The 26,065-nt window shown below is 39.3% G+C and overlaps 1 protein-coding gene across 1 annotated transcript; it reads right to left on the bottom strand.

Annotated features, from left to right (window-relative positions):
• Positions 1-951: 951 nt before the first annotated feature.
• On the bottom strand, positions 952-24,492 carry SLC10A6 (solute carrier family 10 member 6). Its single transcript, XM_059923979.1, has 6 exons — positions 23,980-24,492; positions 12,186-12,304; positions 10,529-10,617; positions 7,200-7,375; positions 4,142-4,299; positions 952-3,007 (listed from the first exon to the last, which is right to left on the bottom strand). Exons 1-6 carry the CDS (start codon positions 24,390-24,392, stop codon positions 2,790-2,792), a joined length of 1,173 nt encoding a protein of 390 aa, XP_059779962.1. The 5' UTR covers positions 24,393-24,492; the 3' UTR covers positions 952-2,789.
• Positions 24,493-26,065: the final 1,573 nt, after the last annotated feature.

The raw sequence follows: 26,065 nt of genomic DNA, 5'->3' as shown, positions 1-26,065 counted from the left end.
AGTTAGAATAAAATTTATTCAGTTAGAGCTTTTATTTAGTTACATTCTTCTTTTTAAAGATAATGTGTGGCCTCCTGGACAACTTGACTATTTCTAGTTCTTCTCAGTAACATGTTTACAAACCATCTCTGGAAATGGCAGTCTTCCAATGTGACTACTTTCAAACCCTTACATTGATTTGTGTTGTTTCTGTCTTAATGGATGGCTTTTGGTAGACTTCTCTCCAGACCTGTCCTGATTGTGGTAAATACTGACCATGCAGTTAATACTTCAGAATGGAGCACTGGAATTTACCATTTTATGTTAGGTGCCTATGTAGAGGAACAATTTAGAAATTCCTTTTTTGTGGATCCTTTAAAACTCATGGTAATGCTTATTTTAGAACTGGGGCTCTCTGAACATATAATTCTACTATGTTCACTGCAGCAGTTGAGAATTAACAATCATGTCACACATGTGTGTACTTCTTTTCCATATAAATATACTTGTGACACCCAATGGGGCTCTTTCTGTACTACCACAAAAATGTCCTTACTTGTGAAAATACCATAATAATCATTGTCATTATATATATAACCCACAAGTTCTTGAGTATACTTACAAAATAAAATTGTAAAGCACTAAATCTCAGACAATACACTTTCTCACACTCCAAAATTTACAAATAGAAAAAATGGAACCAAATGGAGTCCAACAAAAACACATTATATAGGAAGTTATGTGATGAAGGTGGCATTTCATATCAGTAGAGAAAAGATGAATCATTCAATGTATGATGTTAGGACAATTAGATTCTTAACACACCATAGAGAAAAATAAATTCAAAATGGAATAAACATGTACATATTTAGTCCAAAGTTATAGAAAAATATATGGGACATATTTTTAATAATGTCAGAATAGAGAAGGAGGATGGGTTTAATCTACTGACAGTATACACAGCAGCTAGTAAATATGTGTATTAACCCCCAAAAAGAACTCCCTGAAAAGGAACCAAATACATTCTCAAAGAGGGGTCCTTTTCCAAGTCACAATCCACACAAAAGTATAAATAGTCTAACATTTGACAGATATTAAGGTCAAAAAACATTTTTTAAAAGACTAATAAAGTGGTATATATAAAAAATATAAAACTTCTGTACAGCAAAAGAAATTATACAAAAATAAAAAGACAAACGGGTAGGTAAAATATTGACAAAACATAAAACAAAGGGTCACTGTCTGTAATGTGTTAAAATTTATCAGTCAAAAGGGAAAAAATACAATAGAAAAGCAGGCAAAGGGACTTCCCTGGTGGCACAGTGGTTAAGAATCTGCCTGCCAATGCAGGGGACATGGGTTCGAGCCCTCGTCCAGGAAGATCCCACATGCCGTGGAACAACTAAGCCCATGTGCCACAACTACTGAGCCTGCACTCTGGAGCCCACGAGCCACAACTACTGAGCCTGCGAGCCACAACTACTGAAGCCCACGCGCCCTAGAGCCCGTGCTCTGCAACAAGAGAAGCCTCCGCCATGAGAAGCCCGCGCACCGTAAGGAAGAGCAGCGCCCCCCTTGCCACAACTAGAGAAAGCCCGCACGCAGCAACGAAGACCCAAGGCAGCCAAAAAATTAATTAATTAACTAATTAATCAATCAAAGGCCATTTCTTTAAAAAAAAAAAAAAAACAGGCAAAGTACATGAACAAGCAAGCATCCATGAAAAATACTCTGCTTCACTTCATTGTATAATTTTAACAATGCAATTTTAAATGAGGTATTTCCACAAAGCAGAATGATCATTCTTAAGACTGGTGTGGCTGTGGAAAACCAGACACTCTCAGGCACTGCTGTACAGTGTTGCCAGAGAGCTCGCCGCCCAACATTTTAATGTGCCATCAGCCTGGTTGCACATTTTCAAATCTAGAAAATGATCCTACAGAAACACTTGCATGAAAGCACAAGTGTTTGTAGCAACACTGTAACGCCAAGTTGACAGCTATCTAAATGTCCATGACTAAGGGACGGTTAAATAAATTACATGCCTTTCATGCACTGGAATACTTCTGTGAAGCCACTGTTCTAAGGAATGAGGTAGGTCAACATAGACTGACATGTAAAGATGCTTCACAATGTTTCATGAAGTGACTTATGAAACAGTATATGTGGAATGATCTCAATGTTTTTAAAATGACATAATGCATAAATGTATATTAGAAGAATATACATTGTGCCTATCTCTCGGGAGTAAAAATATTAACTTCAAGTGTTCATTAAATTCCCTCTAGGCTCGTGATTACATCTATAAATCTAAAAAGATTTTCAAGCCCTTAAAAAAGCAACACTCATTTGAGAAAAGACCCAATTTTTATAAGAGCTGTATGCTTCCTCCCCAATGCCCCAAAGGACTTGCCCAAAGTCGAGAAGTCAAGTGGGTCCAGACTCTGTCCTTGCCCTGCAGTATGAGGTGACATCTCCTCTACACAGAGTTCTAACTCTTGTGAGATTAAAATTCACAGCTTGATGACTTCACATAACAATGGGGATCACTTCACTGTATGGGAAGACAAGAACACACAAAGCAACTAGTAAATCTGTTGTGTAAACCCCCAAAGAAAGAACCTGAAATAGGCAGAGCATATTCTCAAAAGGGGATCCTATGGCAAATTACAGTCCACACAGAAATATAAATATGTTAACAGTTGACACGCAAACATTCCCATAAGCCCTGCCAACGAGATTCACTCATCAGCTCTGCGCTGTCTTTACTGCTGCTGAGGAAGACAGGGACCAGTCAAGCCGGCAAACCCCTACTTCGCACATGAGATCCGGCCAGTTGGCATGAGAGCCCTGTGGAGAGCCATGGGCCCTGATGGCCCAGGAGTTAGAGCAGCTTCTTCATTCACCTCCAAGAAAGCACTGGTCTCTTTGGGAGAAGTGGATTTCTTCTTAAAGCAGGCTTCTACCCTTAAAGCGGGGTTCTTTATTCTGTGTTTGTTCTTCAGTGTCCTCTTGTACATCTTATATGCTAGGTGTTAAAACATACCAGTATTAAAAGTCACGTTAGCAAAGACTATAATCTGGTGACATTGTGCACTTGTCAATACTTTGGGGGTTTGTTTGCTTTGGATCATATATGTATAAACACACAGGAAAAAGAAGGGGAAAAAGGAAAGAACTACAGAGCAAAATAATTCAGTGTATCAAGATGGTTATTTCTGTCTGGAATGGACCTTTTGCGATTGAGACATTCATCAGGTGACTGACAGCTTGTCCGCCCATCTGTCCGTCTGTCCATCCATCCATCCAGTCAGCTAGCAACTCCTGTGGAGGGCTTACTATGGGTCAGGTGACCCCCCCCCCACCGGGTGCTGGGAGGTAGCTGGGAACGGGCCAAGCATACTCCTTCCATCACAGTCTCACCATGAGAAGGAATTAAAACCTGGATCTAAGACCAGGAGTTTTATTCTGCTAGACTTTATCTTGTGGGAAAATTAAACCCCAAGTGTTCCTTATATTAATTGTCTGTAATCAGTATATAATTAGTTATATCAGTAATCATTGAGCCTTACGTTCTGTGACAACAATAAAAAATTTACAATGGCCAAGATTAAAATATACATATGTTTGTGTACATATCTATCAATCTATATATTTTAAATTTACCTTCTGTGAACCTACATAATGACTGCCTGCAAAATGATGTATTTTTGGCTGTAGGGATAGATAAGCATATATATATTTTAATATCTGTATGTATTATACTTCATAGTTAAAAAACATTTCACAGACATTCAGCACAATTCTTAGTCACAGAAGTACTGTGAAATAACATTTGGAAGACTTTCAAGGCTCTTAATAAAACAAAACAAACGTCATTTTTGAGATAAATAATTGTTCATGGAGAGTTCTGATAGTGCATTGTTTCTGTGAAGATTATTTGTTTATAATTATAAGCTCACTTTCACAGGTTTTTTAAAATATTTTTCTGTGACACTTCCACTTGTGGCAAAGGATCTTGTTTATACATTTTATTTTCCCCAGAAATGTCAGGCTAAAAATGTATCACAAGGGCAGCACATGTATATTCAGATTGAAAAAGGAGTTAGTAAGCTGGGTGAACAATTTTCAGTCAAGTCCACTCAATGGGGGCTTTACCTACCTGCAACAATGAGAAACCCGTCCAACAGCTGGAAGAGTCCATAGGCCAGTGGGAAGCTAAGCATCTGGACTAATTGCTCGGCAGTGAAAGATAAGTGCAACATGGTGATGCACATCTGAATATTCTGAGCTCCAGTTTCTAAGGAAATCGTCCTGCACCTACCAATGGAAAAATTTTACATACTAGCAATAAGGAATAAGGAGTATTTTTAAATTTTACGTATAGCGATAAGTGCAAGCTATGAGCTGAGACCACTAAAAATGTTTACTCATTCAATAATTATTTGCTGAGTGCCTACTCTGTAGGTGGCCTCTTGAGAGGCACCTCCGAATAGGGCCCTACGAACCCTGCCCTGAGAATCTGGGTGAAAAGACAAGATATACACGTAGAAACAGCACAGGACAAAGTATGATCGAAGGTCAGGGAGATGCTGTAGAAATTCAGAAAAGTGGCATAAATGGTTAGAGAAGGCTTCACAGAGGAAGGGTGAAACTAAAGAATGGAAAGATTGAAAGAGGCATTTAATGTGGGGAAGTGATTGAAATTAAAGTTCTGGGGACACGTATGAGCTTGGCCTATTCAGTAAGCATTGCTTATGCTCTAAGCCAACCTGCGGGGAGTGGAGGATTGAAGGAGATGAGAATGGAAAGTTGAGTCAGATACAAAACAGTATAAACTAAACAACACTTGAAAATAAACATAAAAACCCTACATGAAAACAAAATGTCTAAAACGGTTTCTTTGGTGAAATGGTTTAGTAATAAGTTTTTTCTACTTTCTACTTTTCTATATTTTATTCATTTTCTAATCACAAAAAAAAAAGAAAAGAAGAGAAAAGAAAAATAAACCTCACTTGAAAAAGAAAAAGCAGGAGGGAGAAGAAGAAAAACCTAGGCAGGGCCTTGGAGGCTGGGTTAGGCAGTTTCATCTTCTCCAATTTATTGAATACAAAGGGCGTCTTGAGGTTTTTACAGATGGCAGAAGAGAGGAAAGAGACGTTTGATAAACCGGCTTCTCTTTGCAGACTGGACTGGTATGTGGAGGTAACAAGGGTGTGGAATGTGGGAGTGAAAATATCGTCACTAGTACAGGGCAAATTCAGTGGCTCTTATTTTATTTCTAGTCACCCTGTTGCATGCTACACTTTCTCCAGACCACCCTCACTTCTTTCAGAGCCCTGTCCATAACCTGACAAGATTAAGTTACACAGCTGGACCTCACACCTGGACCATTCACAAGGCAAATGCAGTATCTCAGTCCTGATCTTTCTCAAGCCATCAGGTGTGGAAAAAACAAGATTGTTGACTACACTTTGCCATAGGAATATCTTCTCTCCAGATCCAATTATATTTCAACTCCTCAACAGTCTACATTCCTAATTACAGTCGTCCCTCTGTATCCGCAGGTTCTATATCCACGGAATCAACCAACCTCAGATCAAATTATTTGGGAAAAGAAAAATTCTACAAGGTTCCAAAAAGCAAAACTTAAATTTGCCATGCAGGCAACTATTTATATAGCATTACATTAGGTATTATAAGTAATCTAGAGATGATTTAAAGTATATGGAAGATATACATAGGTTATATGCAAATACTATGCCATTTTATAATAGGGAGTTGAGCATCCTTGGATTCTGGTATCTGCAGGGGGCTCTGGAACCAATGCCCTGCAGATATGACTGTACTGACCTAAGGCCCAAATCTTAAGTCCACCACATTCTGGCTCTATGAACTTGGTCAGGTTACTTAAGTTCCCTGAAGGGTTTGCTCATCTGTAGAATGTAGAATGAGATACCCAGAGTATCTGCCCCTCAGACTTGTAGTAAGAAGGAAATGAGATACCTTTGGCAGAGCCTCACCAAGTACTTGGTTACCACCCTAAATGTTCCCCAAGTGGACAATGTAAAGCCATTAAAAATTTCCCAAATGCCACCTTGGGAATTCAACTGCATGGTTTATTTTTCTTCAATAATTCTTTTCTGATTTTAAAGGCAGTATGTACTCATTGAAAAACTTAGAAAATATATAAAGGAAATATTAAGAAACTAAAATTACTCTTAATCCCACTACTCAAAATTAAACAGTATTAGTCTATGGTATATTTCTTGCAGTATTTTTCTAAGCATAAAATTTTTTTCTTCTACAAAATGGCAATCAAAATGCATAGTTTTCTGTTCTTTTTTAACTTAATTTCAAGTATTTTCCAAAAGCATTAAAACTAGTGGATCATATTCCGTCACATAGACACAGTCATGAATTAAATATCTCCCTTTTGTCAGATATTTAAATTGTTTCTATTTTTATATTTATAAAAACCACTGCAGTTAACATCCTTGCACATCAATATTCGTGTGCTTATCTGATAGTGCTAGCTTCAGGACAGATTTCTAGGAGTAAAATCACTGAATTAATAGCTATAAATATTTACAAAGCTACTGATATGCCTTAATTGCCTTCCAGAGAGTTTATGCCAATTTATGTTCCCTCCAACACTGTATACTAATGCTCATCTCATCAACAGGCATAGCAATATGGAGGATTATCATTTTTAATATTTTATAGTATTTATATATTATATGCCCTACCTTGTAATGATAATATTTAAGATAAATTCCTATCATATTTCTCAAGCTTTTCCTTTCTCTTCTTGCCCTTTATAATTAGAACTTTTTAAAAATTTGACACAGTGGATAAATGCCTAATCCCTTAAATCTTGCTCATGCTCTAGAATGATCTCTATATTTAGTGAAACCATCTCACTCATCCTATTTCACTATTAGAATAAGAAGTGTATCTAGATTACAACAAGTGGTGTTAATACCCCAATCCTAATTTCACAAATTACAACTTCCCATCAATTTGGCCTTGGCTTTCATTTACGTAAAGAATTACTATGATCTTTCCACTCTCTCTCTTTAGGACGAGTTGTCCTGTTCCACCCACCTTGTAAGTCAAAACTCTTTGTGCTTCCAGACATAGCCAGGCGGCAAAACCTGCCAGTGGCAGTGTGTTTAATTTGTCCTCCTTATAAAAGTTTATGGATAATTTAACTGTACCTCTGCCAAGATTGGTGGGTAAGAAGTGCCAGGAGAAAGCCTGTGACATGGCCAATCAAAGGAAAGATGAAGCTGATGGTCAGAAGAATGATGTCTGAATTCCAAGATCCTTTCGCCAGCACCACACCAGCAACTGCGACCACCAAAAGGAGGACCCCACCAACAATGGCTCCAACCTAAGGCAAACCAATAAAAGAGGTACAGGTAAACATCACAGTCTTTTTGCAAAGTCCATCACTGCTCCAAAAGCCTTGGAACGTAGAAGCTTTTAGAACAAAGAGAGGACTTAGAGACCATCGAATCCAATCTCATTTTACAGAGAAGAAACCTGAGGTCCAAAGTGGTCAAGTGACTTGACTGAGCTAGATTTGATGAAGCTCAACACAAATCTGTCTTCTTATTTTATGATCAGTATCTTTTCCTCTCAAGTGGAGGATTCTGCCAAAAGGATTAGGTAGTGGAGTTTTTCGTGGATAGGACAAATTTGTGAAATAAGTGAAAAATCTGATAATAAGCATCCAACACCTCTATACACAACCTTGCAGGCCCCGCGCTGGTAACCTCTTGCCTGAGATCTGCCCTGCCTGACCATCCACCACTCTCTCCCTACCACCCCTTCAACCACCAATGACTTCTTGACTGCTTTGCTCCCTGTTCTTCTCTCCTCCAAATGAAATGTACCCATTCTTCATTAGACAACCTGAGCTAATATTAATGTAAAATGAGATACTATTGAAGATACTGATATCTTCTCCCAAATGAATACTGTCTCTTGCTTTTGTTGTTTAATAGAAACAAAAAAAAAAAATCAACAAAAATTTTTCCCAGTGGTCTGAGTTTTAAAACAGATAGAGAGGAAGCAAGACCCAGAATATGTGGGGGAAAGTCAGGATCTTGGCAAGCTCCCATTCACATCATGTAAACAGCAAACTATGCGCCCAATTCAGCATCAACCTTGATTTGAAGTGATTCAGTGTGTGGAGGAAGACGGTCATGGGGAACCGAAACAAAATAAAAACAACCCAATGTACCAGAGATGTGTTCTGGGATCATTTTTACTGCTCAAATACAGGGAAAGACTGGGCCTCTGCCTAATGGGAAGATGCTGGAACACACAAAGGCCTCTGATTGTAAAAAATCCTCCGTCAACTTTCTACCAAGAAAGGGATTTCAATGTTTAAAATTTACCAAAAGCAACTGAATCAGAAAATGAATCAGATCTAAAATTAGAAGAGGACTAGGAACAGAAAAGGAAGACATCCCAAAATAATGATAAAAGTGTCCTAGTTTTAACTTAGGTGCTCTAGACTATTTATACATATTATTAAATATTTTCTGCCACGGCACCTATGGAATAGCCAAATGGTTTTTTGTTTTTTTTTGGTTTCTTTATTTGGGCTGGGCTCAGCTGGGTAGTTCTTTGGGGGGGGGGGTTGTTTGTTTGTTTTTTTGTTTATTTATTTTATTTATGGCTGTGTTGGGTCTTCGTTGCTGCACGTGGGCTTTTCTCTAGTTGCAGTGAGCAGGGGCTACTCTTCGTTGCGGTGCGTGGTCTTCTCATTGCGGTGGCTTCTCTTGTTGCAAAGCACAGGCTCTAGGTGCACGGGCTTCAGTAGTTGTCACACGTGGGCTCAGTAGTTGTGGTGCACGGGCTTAGTTGCTCCGCAGCATGTGGGATCTTCCCGGACCAGGGCTCGAACCCGTGTCCCCTGCACTGGCAGGCACCAGGGAAGTCCAGCCAAATGGTTTTTAATTTGCTCTTTACAGACATACAGAAAATGTATCTGATTTCTCCACTGACACTGATGGCCTAGTAGAGGATCTGGAAACACCAAAATCATTATTTTTTTGTTAGATGCCCTTTTAAGAAAGTAATCCAAGGTACAGTACTTGAAAAGTAAGAGGTTCCCATGATCATACTCTCTCCTCCTGTTTTGTAAACAAAATTATAACCACACGCTGCCACACTGGAAATTTTCTCCTACTGAAATAACAGTAAAGTCACCATGTGCAATCCGGATGCACAGCATCTAAGCCCTCCTCCAGCTCCCTGTGCCCAGCTAATTCGTCTGCTTGTCAACCCCTCTTCTCGTTCTCCATCTCATTGGAGGACTAGCGGGAGTTGTTCAGTCTTATGCCAAACTGGGGAAGTGGCATCCATTCGTACAGGCAAATGGAGTGGCATGTTCTGTCAGGTAGAGCCAAACATCAAGAGCTTAAACTGAACCAAACCATAAACCCCAAACTAAAATGAACTGACATTTATTTGCCGAACCTCCAATTAGCTCCAAGTGTCTTTCTTTACAAATGTAAAAAATAACTAAAACATTTTTTAAATCTTCATGAAAGCAGTATATAATTATATATCTTCTAAAACAATACATAATCGGAAAAATGGACAACACCCTAGGAGATGGACACCATTGTTGATAACACCTCCTCTCAAGCCACATAACTTTTTTTTTTCCATCTTTAAAACCCTCTTTTATTTATTTATTTTTTTTAACATCTTTATTGGAGTATAATTGCTTTACAATGGTGTGTTAGTTTCTGCTTTATAACAAAGTGAATCAGCTATACATATACATATACCCCCATATCTCTTCCTTCTTGCGTCTCCCTCCCACCTTCCCTATCCCACCCCTCTAGGTGGTCACAAAGCACTGAGCTGATCTCCCTGTGCTATGTAAGCCACGTAATTTTAAAAGCCATTTAACAAGGACATTGGCTTGTTTCCCCAGCAGACAAAAGACAACTCTGGAAAGTCAAGAGGAGGCAGAGGGTTCCAGCTCCCATCATTCCAGGGCCAGACTCCTCAGTGCGTTCTGGATGATTTCATGCTGACAGTTGCTCGTGTGGGTAGCAGCCCTTGTTCGTGTGTACAAACTCCATCTTTAGAGGCTCAACCAGGAATGCTTCTGAAAGACAGCCCTTCATCCCGCTGTTCCAGGAAAGCAGCCACACTCATAAACATTGGGCCCCATTTCATGCAGACTTGAAGAGCCCTCACTTGAGAGCACCTGTGTGAAGCCTTGTGAACAAATGGGTGCTCTCTGGCCACACGCAGGCCTAAGCTTTTCCGTCACTAAAGCACGAGTTCCATGCTTTGCACGGTGTCATAAGCCTCAGTGTAGGGGCCCATGGGAGTGACAAAGCAAGGCTTAGAGTGGAGGAAATATGGTGGCTGGATCCAAAAATGCAGGACATGTAAAGAAAATTGCTAGGTGTGGGGCCGTGTCTGACTGGCCCCTTTGTTCTGGTCATTGCCGAGGTCTATTTGTGAAGTCTCTGATTCTGAAATGTGCTAACTGTCCCATGGAGTTGCTTACCTTAAGAATAATTTTGGATTGTTTCGGCCACCTATAATTCATATAGACACCAAAGGCCACAGGAATGGTCAGGCACACAAGGGTAATTCCTGAAGAGAAGAAAAATCTGTCAGATGGTATCCCCTCTCACCCTGACCACCCATTTCTCAACAATTTATGTCTATTTCAATTAGATAAAAGCTTTAATTAAAGATGCATTTTATTTCTGCATCCATCTCCAAAAAAATGTTTTTCAATGTTTAGAAGACAATCTTTGAAGGGTATATGATACCACTGAATGCCATCACAAACAGTCTCTCATTTCTCTCAGAATCCCTCAACAATCACACGGAATTTTAGAGACAACTGAAAATGTAAAGATTAGAAAACAGGAGGACCCTTTTATGTCTGCAAAATTCTTTGGTTGCTATGTATGGGGTCACCACTCTACAACTATAGCTATTATTTCTCTATGTGAAGCCAATGGGTGATTTACTTCACAAGGTAAAGAATATCTATTACAAGACAAAAACAGCATTTGTTACAGAAACCAAAGGAAGTTCTCATATTTACAAGTGTAGCCAGGTAACCCAAAGGCAGGTAGAGAAATACATCTTTTAATTAACACAAGTGACTAAAGACAGGCTCAACAGAGCAGAGGTCTACTTGCCAATAGGATCCACACACTGACATTTTCCAGTGCCACTTTCCAAATCTGCTCATTTGCAATACTAGCTCCAAAGTCATGTGAGTTGCTCATATTTGGGGCTTTAATTGTTTACAAGTACCTTTTAGAGTATATTATTAAAACAGAATATATTAAATAATTTAGTGATAAAAAAAAGTTGCACATAAAATCATGATTTCTAAATTAAGATTTCACTCAAATTTTACAAATTCAATGGGCTTCACCTCTTATCAGGACATGGCTCTATTCATGGTTCTGAACTATGGGCCATGGGTTGTAAGCTCTCCAAGTAATTACTTGAGACTCCAGATTGACACTTTGGAGTTTACGAATCATAGTTTCTACCAATTCTCCAAAGACTCTGATCAAACCAGAATAGACATATCATCTCACCAAGTTTTTCTTCCAAGCCTAGTGAGTCCACAGAGCTCTCAGAGTTTAAGGAGATAATGAAAGAGATATGGGTGTGGTTGTGACATGTGGATATGCTTTAATACTCAATAGGAATCATTTATGTTGATCAGTAAAGAAGTCGAGGCCACAGGTGATATAAAAGGTGGGGCTGAGGGAACTAAGGTCTCATTAGAGCCACTGTGATTCAGTTCACCTGTGGGTCATAATGAGTCTGCTTTCTAGTGAATTATATAAGGGTTGTTTGTTTTTTTTAATAAGTAAGTTTTCTGGCTTTGTTTTCAAAAGTGAACCGTTGTAGGGGTTAAGAGCTTGGACTTTGCAGTCAGATTCGCGAGTCAGAATTCCAGTCTGCACTTACCAGCTGCATGACCTAGGTCGAGTTACTTCACTGCCCTAATTCTGAAAATACAGGATATGGGACTGGTAATAGAATCTATACTGTAGGGTTATTTGGAGAATTAAATTAGATAATATATTTATAAACACCTGTATAAAGGAGACACATAGTAAACAACAGCTATTATTATTACCATCACCATTACTATTACTATTTCATGTCACAAGCCCAATACAGACCTATGTTCTGATATGGAATGGTGAGATTCTGCTCAAGATTCCAGGACAAGGTGTAGAGATAAAGGCAGAGTGGCATCATTCCCAGGGCAACCACTGTGGAACAAGTTGTCATACTGATGCTGAAAGTAAAATTAAAGTAGATGGTTAAGAGGGAAAGTTTGAAATGAAGAATTTAGTCCTTACCAAAAACAACTCCTGGGGTACAACTTCTTAGAGATTATGTAGGGTAAGTTACTTGAAACTGCCTCCTGTTTTATTATTCAACAAATGATGACTATATTTGTGGTCTAGAAAAAGATTTCCTGCAGTTCTTGCCATCTATCAATTAACTCATATTTTATGAGCATTTACTTGTCCTAAACATTCTGCTAGTCTCTGTAAGGATTCATTTTTTTCCTTATACAGTTCTTCTTTATTGATATATAATTCATAGACCATAAAATTTATTCATTTTAAAGTATCTTTAGTATATGTGACTGTACTATTCTATTTCCAGAATATTTTCATCACCCCAAAAAGAAGCTCCACCCCATTAGCAGTCCCTCCCCATTCCCTTCTCCCCCCAGCCCCTGACAACCAGGAATCTATTTTCTGTCTTTATAGGATTTTGTCCCTATCTGGGTGATAAAACCAGCAACAAAATCAATCAGAAAAATTAGGGGAAATAAGGTAAATGGAAATGAGATATTCTTCAGGCCAACAAAATACTTTATGTTTAAATCACTGGGAAAAATTACACAATCTGTTTAAGCACATACAAACTGTTTATAGACACAATTAATGTTGCTCTACAGATGAGGTGAGGCACAGGGAACATTATACAACACAACCCAGGGGTAAAGCCAGAGTTCATTCCCTTCAACACGAGGCTTCAAGAGTCTTGGAATGTTTTAATATTCATAGTTTAAATTCTCACAGCAGACTGCCTTGCACATAGTATATGCCCAGCCTGTGTTAATGGTACAAATGGCCTAGAGACTGAGGCTCACTACCTCCCAGCCCAGCGAGGAGGGGAAGGAGACCCTTTGTAGGACTAAGGTCTGCTGCAGAGATAGCAAGGGTCCTCCAGCAATTGATCAGGCCTGCAAGTTATACATCATTCTTCCTCATAATATGAATCACCAATGTTTCCATCTAATTACCCTGTCTATAAAATAATCTGTCTGTGATAACTTTGACATTTTCTATCAGAAGAATGTTTATATTCCCAGCAAAGCAGCAACCATTATACTTCAATGATATCAAAAATACTCCTTCTGTACTCTCAATCACTGCTGGTGAAATGAGTACTTCCCTGGTGGCGCAGTGGTTAAGAATCTGCCTACCAATGCAGGGGACACGGGTTCAAGCCCTGGTCCGGAAAGATCCCACATGCTGCGGAGCAACTAAGCCTGTGAGCCACAACTACTGAGCCTGCACTCTAGAGCCCGCGCACATAGAGCCCGTGCTCCGCAACAAGAGAAGCCACCGCAGGGCTTCCCTGGTGGCGCAGTGGTTGAGAATCTGCCTGCCAATGCAGGGGACACGGGTTCGAGCCCTGGTCTGGGAGGATCCCACATGCCGCGGAGTGACTAAGCCCGTGAGCCACAATTGCTGAGCCTGCGTGTCTGGAGCCTGTGCTCCGCAACGGGAGAGGCCACAATAGTGAGAGGCCTGCGCACCGCGATGAAGAGTGGCCCCCACTTGCCGCAACTAGAGAAAGCCCTCACACAGAAAGGAAGACCCAACACAGCCATAAATAAATAAATAAATAAATAAATAAATAAATAAATAAATAAATAAATAAATAAATAAATAAATAAATAAATAAATAAAAGAGAAGCCACCGCAATGAGAAGCTCGCACACCGCAAAGAAGTGTGGCCCCCACTCGCCACAACTAGAGAAAGCCTGCGTGCAGCAACGAAGACCCAACGCAGCCTAAAATAAATAAATAAATTTATTTTTTTTAAATGCAAAATGGCACAACCCCTGGAGGGAGTTTGGTAATATCTAGCAAAATTACACATGTGTTTACTCTTTGACCCAACAATCGCCCATCTGGGAATCCAGTCCAAAGATGCACTGTCAAATATTTAACTAATTGGTGACCCTTTCAGAAAACCCGACTTAGGTAATTCACAAGTATTTGTATATATCCCTTCTCCTCTTTGTTTTCATTTAAACAATCCTGTTTCATAGCTGCTGTTCAGAGAACAGAGGCTTTGCTGTTTTGTTTTCTTTTTAAAGCAATCTCACAGTACAACTTACTCTGCAGCTTGGTTGCTTTTGTTTTTTTCTCCACTTAATATAATAGGCATTTTTCAGGGCAACAGATATAACAAACTCATTTTCTTTTAAAGAACTGCAGAGTACAACATAAATATGCCATAATTTCTTCAATCACTCCATTAATGCTGAAAAAATTGTTTGAGTTTTCTTCCATTATAAGCAATGTATTAATAAACATTCTTACACATATTTCACTTGAAATCTTCTCTTTCTGTAAAATGGATTCTCCAAAGTGGAATCCAAAGTGTCAAAAGTTTATGTTTTTTATTTTAATAGATGCTTCCAGATTATTTTCAAAAAAGCCTGTTGCATTTCACAATCTTGCCTGCACTGGAGGCCAATCCCTTTTAATTCTCATGAGAACATTGAAAACTGCATCTCACTCTTCTTTTGTTATACACCTGACTCTCTACAAGGTTGTGCTTTCTTTCAGGTTTATTAACCTCTTGGATACCACCTCTCAACAGCCTTTCTTGTCTGATTTTTCTTTTCTCAACCTGTAGGAGCTACTTTAAAATTAGGGTACATATCATCAAATGTAATACAAATATTTTTGCCAAGGTTATTTTATATTTTTACTATGCTTATGACTTTTGCCATAATAAATAACACTGAGATAGTCAAATCTGTCCACCTGTCCTTTTTTTTTTCTGGCTTCTGAGTTCCTTGCCTCGTTAAAGATTTCCCTGTCTCCTGAGGTTATTCAAATATTGCCCACACTTTTTACTTTTTCATAGGTTTATGTTTTACATTTATATCTTTAACATATCTAAAATTTATATTTTATATTGTATAAGGTATGAAACTAATCTATTGTCTTCTATATTGAGAGGCAAGTGTGTTGAATTTTCCAAATAAACAATTTTTCACTAAACTGAAGTGCCAACTTCATTATATATTATATATATGTTCAAGTGTGTTCAAAATGTCCTTTTTTCCTAAGCAAATATCAGACTGTGTTTTGGGGGTTTTTTTAACATCTTTATTGGAGTATAATTGCTTTACAATGGTGTGTTAGTTTCTGCTTTATAACAAAGTGAATCAGTTATACATATACATATGTTCCCATATCTCTTCCCTCTTGCGTCTCCCTCCCTCTCACCCTCCCTATCCCACCCCTCTAGGTGGTCACAAAGCACCGAGCTGATCTCCCTGTGCTATGCAGCTGCTTCCCACTAGCTATCTATTTTACATTTGGTAGTGTATATATGTCCATGCCACTCTCTCACCCTGTCACATCTTACCCCTCCCCCTCCCCATATCCTCAAGTCCATTCTTTAGTAGGTCTGTGTCTTTATTCCCGTCTTGCCACTAGGTTCTTCATGACCTTTTTTTTTTTTTTCCTTAGATTCCATATATATGTGTTAGCATACTGTATTTGTTTTTCTCTTTCTGACTTACTTCACTCTGTATGACAGACTCTAACTCCATCCAACTCACTACAAATACCTCCATTTCGTTTCTTTTTATGGCTGAGTAATATTCCATTGTATATATGTGCCACATCTTCTTTATCCATTCATCCGATGATGGACACTTAGGTTGCTTCCATGTCCTGGCTATTGTAAATAGAGCTGCAATGAACATTTTGGTACATGACTCTTTTTGAATTATGGTTTTCTCAGGGTATATGCCCAGTAGTGGGATTGCTGGGTCATATGGTAGTTCTATTTTTAGTTTTTTTAAGGAACCTCCATACTGTTCTCCATAGTGGCTGTATCAATTTACATTCCCACCAACAGTGCAAGAGTGTTCCCTTTTCTCCACACCCTCTCCAGCATTTATTGTTTCTAGATTTTTTGATGATGACCATTCTGACCGGTGTGAGATGATATCTCATTGTAGTTTTGATTTACATTTCTCTAATGATTAATGATGTTGAGCATTCTTTCATGTGTCTGTTGGCAATCTGTATATCTTCTTCGGAGAAATGTCTATTTAGGTCTTCTGCCCATTTTTGGATTGGGTTGAAATTAGAACACTCCCTAACACCACACACAAAAATAAACTCAAAATGGATTAAAGACCTAAATGTAAGGCCAGACACTATCAAACTCTTAGAGGAAAACATAAGCAGAACACTCTATGACATAAATCACAGCAAGATCCTTTTTGACCCAACTCCTAGAGAAATGGAAATAAAAACACAAATAAACAAATGGGACCTAATGAAACTTAAAAGCTTTTGCACAGCAAAGGAAACCATAAACAAGACCAAAAGACAACCCTCAGAATGGGAGAAAATATTTGCAAATGAAGCAACTGACAAAGGATTAATCTCCAAGATTTACAAGCAGCTCATGGAGCTCAATAACAGACCGTTTTAATTACGGTGTTTTCATAGTGTATTTTTGTATACGACAGAGCAGACACTTCCACATAAGTCTTTCTTTTCAAACTTTTCTGAGCAGTTCTTGCATATATTTTACTCCATATGAGATTTTAAATTATCTTATCCTATTAAGAATGCTTACTTTGAGCAAAGTTCTTCTTCCTAACTAGAGAGCAGATTAAGGAAGAAAAGCAGCTTGCCACAGCTCTGAAACCTTTGTATTCATGAAAAGTGTGTGTCTGGAACATTTTTCCAAATTCCTAGTCTATGATAGTGCTATATTCCTGGCTCTTCATATCACCACATCCTGAAAGGAATTCCATATTACATCACTTTGATCTTGAACTTCTGGAGAACTAGCAGAGCATTTTCCTCCTCTATGGCTATGGCTCAAACACCAGAAAGGTAAGATTCATGACTGTGGGAAGCAAAGTGTGAGATTATATCAGACTGATTCTATATCCTTGATTACATAGGCTAGTACTTCCACCCTTTATACAACTTCACACCCATAATGTTCACAGTAATGGTCAAGGAAGGCAACAGATGACCCTGGTGCTCTGCCAAGCTGGAAAAAGCACAAGTGAACGTGTCTGAATGCATTGGATAGTCACACCTTTTGTTTTACTGCCATGAACTTCCAATGTAGCATAAACAGAGGATGTGGTCAACTGGGTCTCTTGGCTGTTCACATATATGGAAATTGTTGGCAAAATCTGATTTCAGTATAACAAGATTCCACTTGCACTAAGAAGAATGGCATCACCATCTGCAAACTATTACAGAGAATAATGGGACAGATTCAGCAAGTCTGGAAAAACAGGTAAATCCTGAACCTCCTTTAAAACATGGAAATTACATATATATGCATTATATTAAAATGTAGTGTCGATGAGTATACCCTTTTGCAATTGGGGTTTAAATTATACACGTTGTTTTAGTTTGAAACCAATAAACTCAGGAACTCTGACACTCAAAAAACTATGAAAGTACACGCTTGCTTCCCCACTGAAAAAAAACTTTTAAATTATCTAGGTAGTCAGATGGACATGGAATATGCTATAAGATCAGATCAACAGACTTGGCCCCAGAGAAGAGTTCAAGGCCAGGTTTTCCATCCCCAAATATAAATGTTACTCCCGTCCGCTGCTTCTCAAGAATGGTAACCAGCATTGATTGAGCATCACCTGCTAAGTATCAGGCCTCATTACATACATTTTCTCTTTTCGTCTATAAAACAACCCTATGGGTAGGTATTATTTTCATTTTACAGACAAGGAAATTAAGGTACATAGCATTATAGAAACACACTAAGTCACATGGATTCAATCTAAGTTCTGTCTCTCAAGATGATCTTCAGTTCTCTACCAGGCCCTGTCAGACAGATCTGAAGAATCTGAAGTCCTATTTTCAGGGTTTCTGCTGAAGGATCAGGAGCTCCTTTAAAGTTCAAAAGTCAAAATTGGCCACTGAATCCCTGAGGCTCTACCACCACCAGTGGTCAGAATCCTTTCTCTGCCGCTGAGGACACAAACACCTCCTCACGAAAGAGTAGACCTCGTATATCAAAAGTTATCAAACTAGAGTTCCCTGGTGGCCTAGTGGTTAGGATTCCAGGCTTTCAATGCTGGGGACAGGGTTCAATCCATGGTCAGGGAACTGAGATCCCACAAGCCACATGGTATGGCCAAAAAAAAAAAGTTATCAAACTAAAGACAGTGGGAACTGTCCTGAGTTGTAACAATAAACTGATTGCATTTCAAGAGAAGTTTTTGTAACACACACGAGCAATCAGAAACTTTCCTTCAGTCATTCACCCTCATCTATCAAGCCCCTGCCACCACCAGGCTGGCTCTAAGCACGCAGAGGAACAAGCCCTGGAGGAGCTCAGAGACCTAGTGAGGCTGAAAGTAGCCCAGCTACTGCAGTGTCCGCTGATAGATGACAAGAAAGCATTGCATATTTAGTGCTATGTGACAGAGGAGGGGCATCTCTGTCAGTTTCCAGAGAAACACTAAAAACTGGGGTGGGAGAGGGGGATGATTAGACTTTATAATTTGCTTTTCTTTTTCTATTGTCACAAAATACTTAAAACTTAAAAGAGCCTCAGATCCATTTCTGGTTTATACCCAAAAGAACTGAAAGCAAGGACTCCAACAGATATTTGCACACCCACGTTCATGGAAGCATTATTTACAATAGCCAAAAGGAAGAAGCAACCCAAGTGTCCATCAATGGATAAATGGATAAATAAATGTCTTATATGCATACAATAGATTATTATTCAGCCTTAAAAAGAAAGGAAATTCTGACACAAGCTACAACATAGCTGCACTTTGAAGACATTATGCTAAGTGAAATAGGCCAGACACAAAAGGACAAATATTTTATGACTTCACTAATACGAGATACCTAAAGTAGTCAAATTCATAGAAACAGAAAGTAGAATGGTGGTTGCCAGGGCCTAAAGGGAAGGAGGAATTATTGTTTAATGAATACAGAGTTTCAATTTGGGAAGTTGAAAAAGTTCTAGAGGTGGATGGTGGTGATGATTGTACAACAATGTGAATGTACTTAATGCCACTGAACTGTACACTTAAAAATGTTAAAATGGTAAATGCTATGTTATGTATATTTTACCACAATAGAAAAAAGACACATGACACAAATGAACTTATCTACAAAACAGAAACAGACTCACAAACATAGAGAACACACTTGTGATTGCAAGGCGGAAGCAGGCAGGGGAGGGATGGATTGGGAGTTTGGGATTAGCAGATGCAAACTATTACATGTAGAATGGATAAACAATAAGGTCCTACTGTATAGCACAGGGAACTATATTCAATAACCTGTAATAAACCATAATGGAAAAGAAAAAGAAAAAGGGACCTCAGAAAGTCTAACCCAATGATTTTACAAATGAGGAAACAGGTCCAGAAAGGTATGTTCAAAGACACATGGCTCCTTGAGCAGAGACTAAAACACAGGCCCCTGACACAGTGCTCTTTTGCCTGACCAATATAATAATAATAATAACTCATACAGCATTTTGTGCCAGTAAGACTCTAAGCACTTTATATATATTAACTCATTCAATCCTTACAACAATCCATGAGGTAACTTATGTTTCTCCCTATTTTAGAAGTGAGGAAACTAAAGCATAGAGAATTTACATAACCTGCCAAGATGACCCAGTTAGTAAGGGATGGATCTACTTTCTGGTTCCAGACTGGTGCACTTAACTATGACACTGTACTGCCAGATCTCAGTTTTCATGTCCTACTGTCCAAGGCAAGAATTCTGTCCATCCTTAGTATAGTAGATTGCAAAAATGTCCCCAGTTCTTTCTCCCCCTCTTTTCCATGCCCTCTGCACTATGACTTTGCAGCTCACCCCATTGAGAGGCAGAATCTACTTCTCCAGTCCTTGTATCTGGGCTAGCCTTGCAATCTGCATTAGCCACTGGAATGTGGTGGAAGTGATGATGAACTGCTTTCAAGCTCAGGCCTCAAGAGACCTTGTAAGGTTCCCAGACACTGTCATGTGGTTAGGTCTAGGCTAGCCTGCTGGAGAATGAGAGGCCACAGGGAGGAGAGCCCAATTGTCCCACCTGAGGCCATCCAAGATCAGTCCACATTTAGCCAGTCCCCAGACATGTGAGAGAGCCCTGCCAAGATCAGCAGAGCTCAGTCCAGGGGCAAGATAATTTTAAGGCTCTTCATACGTGTAGGCCAACTGTTTTCCAGAACAGTTATAATGGATGATTGGAGGAGACAGATCAGGCCAGTTGTCGTTGCAGGCTGTGAAGACAATGGGCAAAAGAAAGTTGGAAAAGTGCCGGGTATGTTTAAAGAACAGTTAATAGGGACTTCCCTGGTGGTCCAGTGGGTAAGACTCTGTGCTCCCAATGCAGGGGGCCGGGGTTCAATCCCTGGTCAGCGAACTAGATCCCACATGCTGCAACGAAGATCCCGCGTGCCGCAACTAAGACCCAGCGCAGCCTAAATAAATAAATATAAAGTCTTTAAAAAACAAAACAAAACAGTTAATAGTCCATTTTGACCAAAGACCAGTTATGCTTAAGTGGTTAATGGTAAATAAACCTGCAGGAGTCAGTTAGACCCGTCTTAGTTTCTACCCAATTTAACAGGTGTTGAGAAGCCTTTACATGTATAATATGTTCCTTTTCTCCTCACAACACCATAAAGGAAGTACTATGATTTCCAGGTACAGAAAGAGGTCCCAAGTCAGGATATAAAGACAGGCAGTCTGACCCCAGAGCCTGCCTTATCCACTTACTACAAAACCATGAAGGAAAGACTGAAGGTAGAGAGGACATTGTGAAGATACTGCAATTGGCCAAGAAAGAAATTGTGGTGCCTAACCTGAGGTGATGGCAGTGGACAGATAGGAAGCAATAGCTATGGGTGACATCAAGAGGGTGGGCTACAGTAGTAGGCAGAGGACTGACTAAAGAAAGTGAAGCATGAAGGGGAGTCACGGGGCGGGGAGGGACTGCTAAGACGATGAGCCCAGGTGACTGGATGACTGGTGTCAGCATCAGATACTCAGAATGCAGAAACTGGTTCAAACATGTTGATTCTGAAACTCCTTGTTTGGTGTGAACGCATGGCGAACTGCAAGTAAATTGAATGAAGCACGGAGTTAAGACATGAGAAACACATTTAGGTTTAGCGCTCATCTCAAGAGCACTAAATCTAAATTTCCTCATTTGTAAAATGAAGATGTTGTACTAAATGCTCTTGGATTTTATCCAGTATGAAAAACAAAATTTCTATCAATGACTGCCTAGTGAGTTTTGCTTAAAAGTTATTTTTGTTGGTAATCAAGTAAGAAAAACAAAATGAACTTGGATATTATTTCACTTGATAATACTGAATTTCCTATTTGCAATTTTTACTGAGAATTAAGATTTATTACTCTTGTATCTATAAGCTTTTGAAAATCTAATATTTAGTCCCCATTTTAAAATTTCATTTCTTAGAATTTAAATTTTATGCTTGTTTTTTTTGTTTTGTTTTTTGTTTGTGAGGCTCAAAATCAAAATTTTATAAGAAAAATGGGAAAGTAGCTAATATTTACTACATACCTACTATGTGCCTGGCATCCTGCATACATATTTCCTCCTTAAAATACATCTTTGTGGGGAATAGGTAATTTTAACCTGTTTTATAAATGAAGCTTATTGGTTAAATAATTAGACCAAAGTTAAAAGCTAATTAAGGGAAGTAAAACGAGCTTTATCTTTTATAGACTTCCTATTAATTGGTGTTTTTATTATAATTTTGGCTAATAAGAGATGAAGGTAATAAATGTTCTCTTTCCCAGAACAGAGGTGCTTGAGAACACTGCTTAAAGATTTATGTTCCTGCTCAGAAGATCTAGTTGTGTTAATAAATGGCATTGAAGAAAGCGCCTAAATTGCAGACTGATGAGAAACAGATGTGCTTTTAAATCTGCGTTCTGCCATACTCATTTGTAGCATTTGGCAACATACTTAACCAATCTGAGACACAATTTTCTCAGCTGTAAAATTCAGAATAAAAAAAGGCCATTTACAAGGTTATTTTGAGAGCCAAGAAAGAAGGGAAAGGAAATACATGAAAGCATAGACCCCATGCCTGTCAGGGTACTTAATAACTGTGTTTCCTTTTTCTTTCCAAAAACTTTCAGGCCCTGGAATTTATCACTGTTATATGGACTTTGTGTAAAGAATATTTTTCAGTACCCAATTATTACGTTAATGGTCAACTTCATTGAATTTGAATTAGCAGTGCACGTTAGGGGTTTTTTTTAATTTAATTTTATTTATTTTTTTATACAGCAGGTTCTTATTAGTTATCCATTTTATACATATTAGTGTATACATGTCAATCCCAATCTCCCAATTCATCACACCACCACCCCCCCACCCCCCGCCATTTTCCCTAGGGGGTTTTTTAAATTAGCGATGCAAGTGATTCATTTCAAATCTTTGATAAGTGGGTAACTAGAAACATAGCCATATGAAAATTAATTATTGGTCTGTTTGGCATGAACCCATTAAAATTTATAGGTGAAATAAGTTCCATATGCTAAACATTCAGCACATGCAGGAAACTAGAAACCCATACCTGCAGCTGACTCACTAATGTCAACTCCCAGCACGGTCAGCACCTCTGATTCATTCATTGTATAATAAATCTCAACTAAATGACATACACATCGAACAGAGATTTAAATTTATAAGTAGTTCTTTCCCTGGGCAAAAGGTGAAACAGTTTGTTCAGAAGTAAGCAAAGATTCTAGAAAGACCACTGTTTTAGCCCTGTCATTTTCTCCAATTGTGACTCCTCTATTTTTTCCTCAAATGTTCTTTTCCCCATCAAAACAAGTACTCCAAAATACATGTGATTAATTCAATCTCATTAAAATGTAAATGAATGATAAAGCTTAATGCTTCCCGGGGTGTTTATCTACACCATAATTGGAAATAAGGTCACTGGCTTAAATGAAAGGAATGGGATTCTAGTAATGAATGTTAAACATCTGCAAAACAACAAGAAAGAACAGTTTTAGTCATAAGTCTTTGTGTTTCTCCCCAAGTCAACTCAATAGCCACTTAAAACAGGATACATCTATCAATCACATACCCCTAAAGCTCCCTTATCCAGTCCCCCAAAATACTGATCTCATAAAGTAGATGCTCGGGCATCACTTGCTGATTAGAGCCATGAGGCCCTCATTCTGGTTATGCCGCTGCCACCACCACCACTACAATAGCTACCAACCAGTATCCTTAGCTTCCTGGGATTCTGAACCTATGTCCTGGGAGACTGTGAAACCAGGACTGTTGTTAAAGCCGTCAGTGTGGGTGAGAATGAGTTCACGCCTAGGAAGGGCCGTGAGGAAGGAGACCTGCTTTCACTGTTGCATATGAATCCAACCCCTCTACTCAGAAAAGTAGTTGCCAGTAAAACAGAGGACAATCACAGCAAAGTAAATTTTAAGTTCAGAAAGGAAAGTCCTTCTGGGACTGAACAAGTCTGTATAAAATGTTTCCCAATGGAATGTCTACCTAGATTGGCAGAGTTTTTAACACGAAGGTGTCAGTCCCCCCCATCCCCACCCCCATCCCTGGCAGAGTGCTATCAGGGGAAGACAGCTGAGCTTCCCTAGTGTAACTTACCTGAGATCCATATCTCCATCAACCCAGTAGGTGAAAATGTTCGAGATGGTTCCCCCTGGGCAGCACCCCATGATGAGGATAGCCATAGCTTGGACTGGCTTCAGAGAGAAGTTGATGACCAGGAGATAGGCAGTAAGAGGCATGAGCCCAAACTGGCAGAGCAGTCCCACAGCAATGCCCCAGGGTCTCCTGATGTGCGACCAGAGCCTCCGGATCTCCACAGAGCAGCCCAAGGAGAACATGAGCAGGCCGATCATCACGGCTGACACCACTGTGAAAACAAGTTCCAGGTTCCCATAGACCTCCAGCCCCACTGGCAACTCCTCCTCCGAACTGTTGGCAGGGCAGGCTGAGCTGCTGGAACAATTTGCTCTCATCTCCTTATTCCTTAAGGCAGCATTACAAATGAACATCTGCCGCGATGGCTGGGCAGGTCTATCCTGCCACGTTTTGTAATAATTCCAAGTCACACATGGAGGATCATTCCAATAGCTGTTGGCCAGTCAGGTGATTCATCCTAATCTGATCAATTTATTCACGAGTGGCATTATAAAAGTAATTATCATGGGCATGAAACGTATAATAAACTGTGGTAAGTAAGGCTTTCCACTTCTGTTCTTACTCACCAGTGAATATTCAAGTGAAATGAGACAAGCAAACACTGTCAAGTGGAGCAACTGGTATGCCGTCAGAAATCACATTGTGTTCCAGGAGAGAGGTTGGATGGCAAGGCATAATTTCTCCAAGTTCAGTGGGGATTTCCAAAAGCTAGGATGCAATGTTCTGCAGAGACAAAGGCTAACTCTGGAAAAAACAAAGGCAGCTAAGCCAAAGCCACACCTCACAGCATTAGGAAAACTTTTCTGTTGAAGACATTAAAACAAAAGGCCAGTTAAGGAAATGTCAGGAGGGACTAAGGATAATTTCAAGAGAGCTTTGGAATTAGTCTCACTTTTTCTTCTCTCTATTTCTATTAGAATTTGTGTCTAAAGCCAATAATGAAACACCTGTAAAAATAATGATATTAAGCACCTGATTTGTCTCATGAAACATGTGGAAACTCACTTCTGAACCCAAAATAATTCAAGGGAGCTGTCACTTTCTTTTTGTGATGCCTCACCCTAGGTCTTGTAGTGAGGTCTGGGAATTCAGCAATAAAATGTAGTAAAGAGCTTGTCCGGAAGGCTGAAGACAGAGTCTGAGGTCAGCCTCTGACTGCAATGGCCTGGGGCCCCTCTGTGTGCCTTAACCACATGGACACATGTTTTGTTGGCAAAACCAGACAAGGAAAATATAGTTCCATGAAACTGAAGCTCCAAACAGCAGATGCCACACCCCTTCTCACAGAAAGCAAGAAGTGTATTGTGGGACAAAGAGGGATACTAGCTATGCATTGTTTATTTTTGGATTAGCAAATTATTTTCCATGACAAAATGCTCCAGGCATCTTTGCTGTATTAAAAACAAGTTGAATACAAATGTAAAATGAAATCTAACTATTTGCAGGAAGTATAAACTGCCTGAGGCAAACCCCCCTAAAAGCAGCTCTGAAGGTAGAACCTTGCTGGAGGTCATCAGAGGTCAGCATGAGGACCTGCTGCCACCAATTCTTGTTTTATGCCCGAGAACAAGCCAATGTCTACACCAAGCTTGGTAAGCCTGTCAGGAGGCAACCCAGAACCATCTATATTGTGTTCATGCAGAGCCAAGCAGAGAAATGGACACTTAGGAGTGGGTTAGGTCTCTGGAAAGCTACATGTTCCCAGCTAAATGATGCTGAGGGGTGGTCAAGCTGAGGAGAAATGGAAGAAGGAGAGAACTAACATTTTTTGAGCACCTACTAAGTGACAGAGGCATGCTAGATACTTTACACATATGTGGCTGTGTCTGGTGAAGCAGAAGTTTTTTTTAACCTTATTTAGTAAGAAGGTATCAGATTATTTCTGTCTGGATAATGTCAAAAAGTCCCTTGGCAGTCCTTCTTTGTTCCCAAAATAATCACTTGAATGACCCTTCTTAATTACACAAATTTAGGTTTAGTAAGCCATTCCTGATAGATGATGAAGTGATAGGAACTTTGGTGATTT

Source organism: Balaenoptera ricei, chromosome 5 (assembly GCF_028023285.1).
Source record: "Balaenoptera ricei isolate mBalRic1 chromosome 5, mBalRic1.hap2, whole genome shotgun sequence".
Classification (NCBI taxonomy): domain Eukaryota; kingdom Metazoa; phylum Chordata; class Mammalia; order Artiodactyla; family Balaenopteridae; genus Balaenoptera; species Balaenoptera ricei.
The sequence above is the reverse complement of the archived record's forward strand: the minus strand, read 5'-3'. Positions and strand labels throughout refer to the sequence as shown.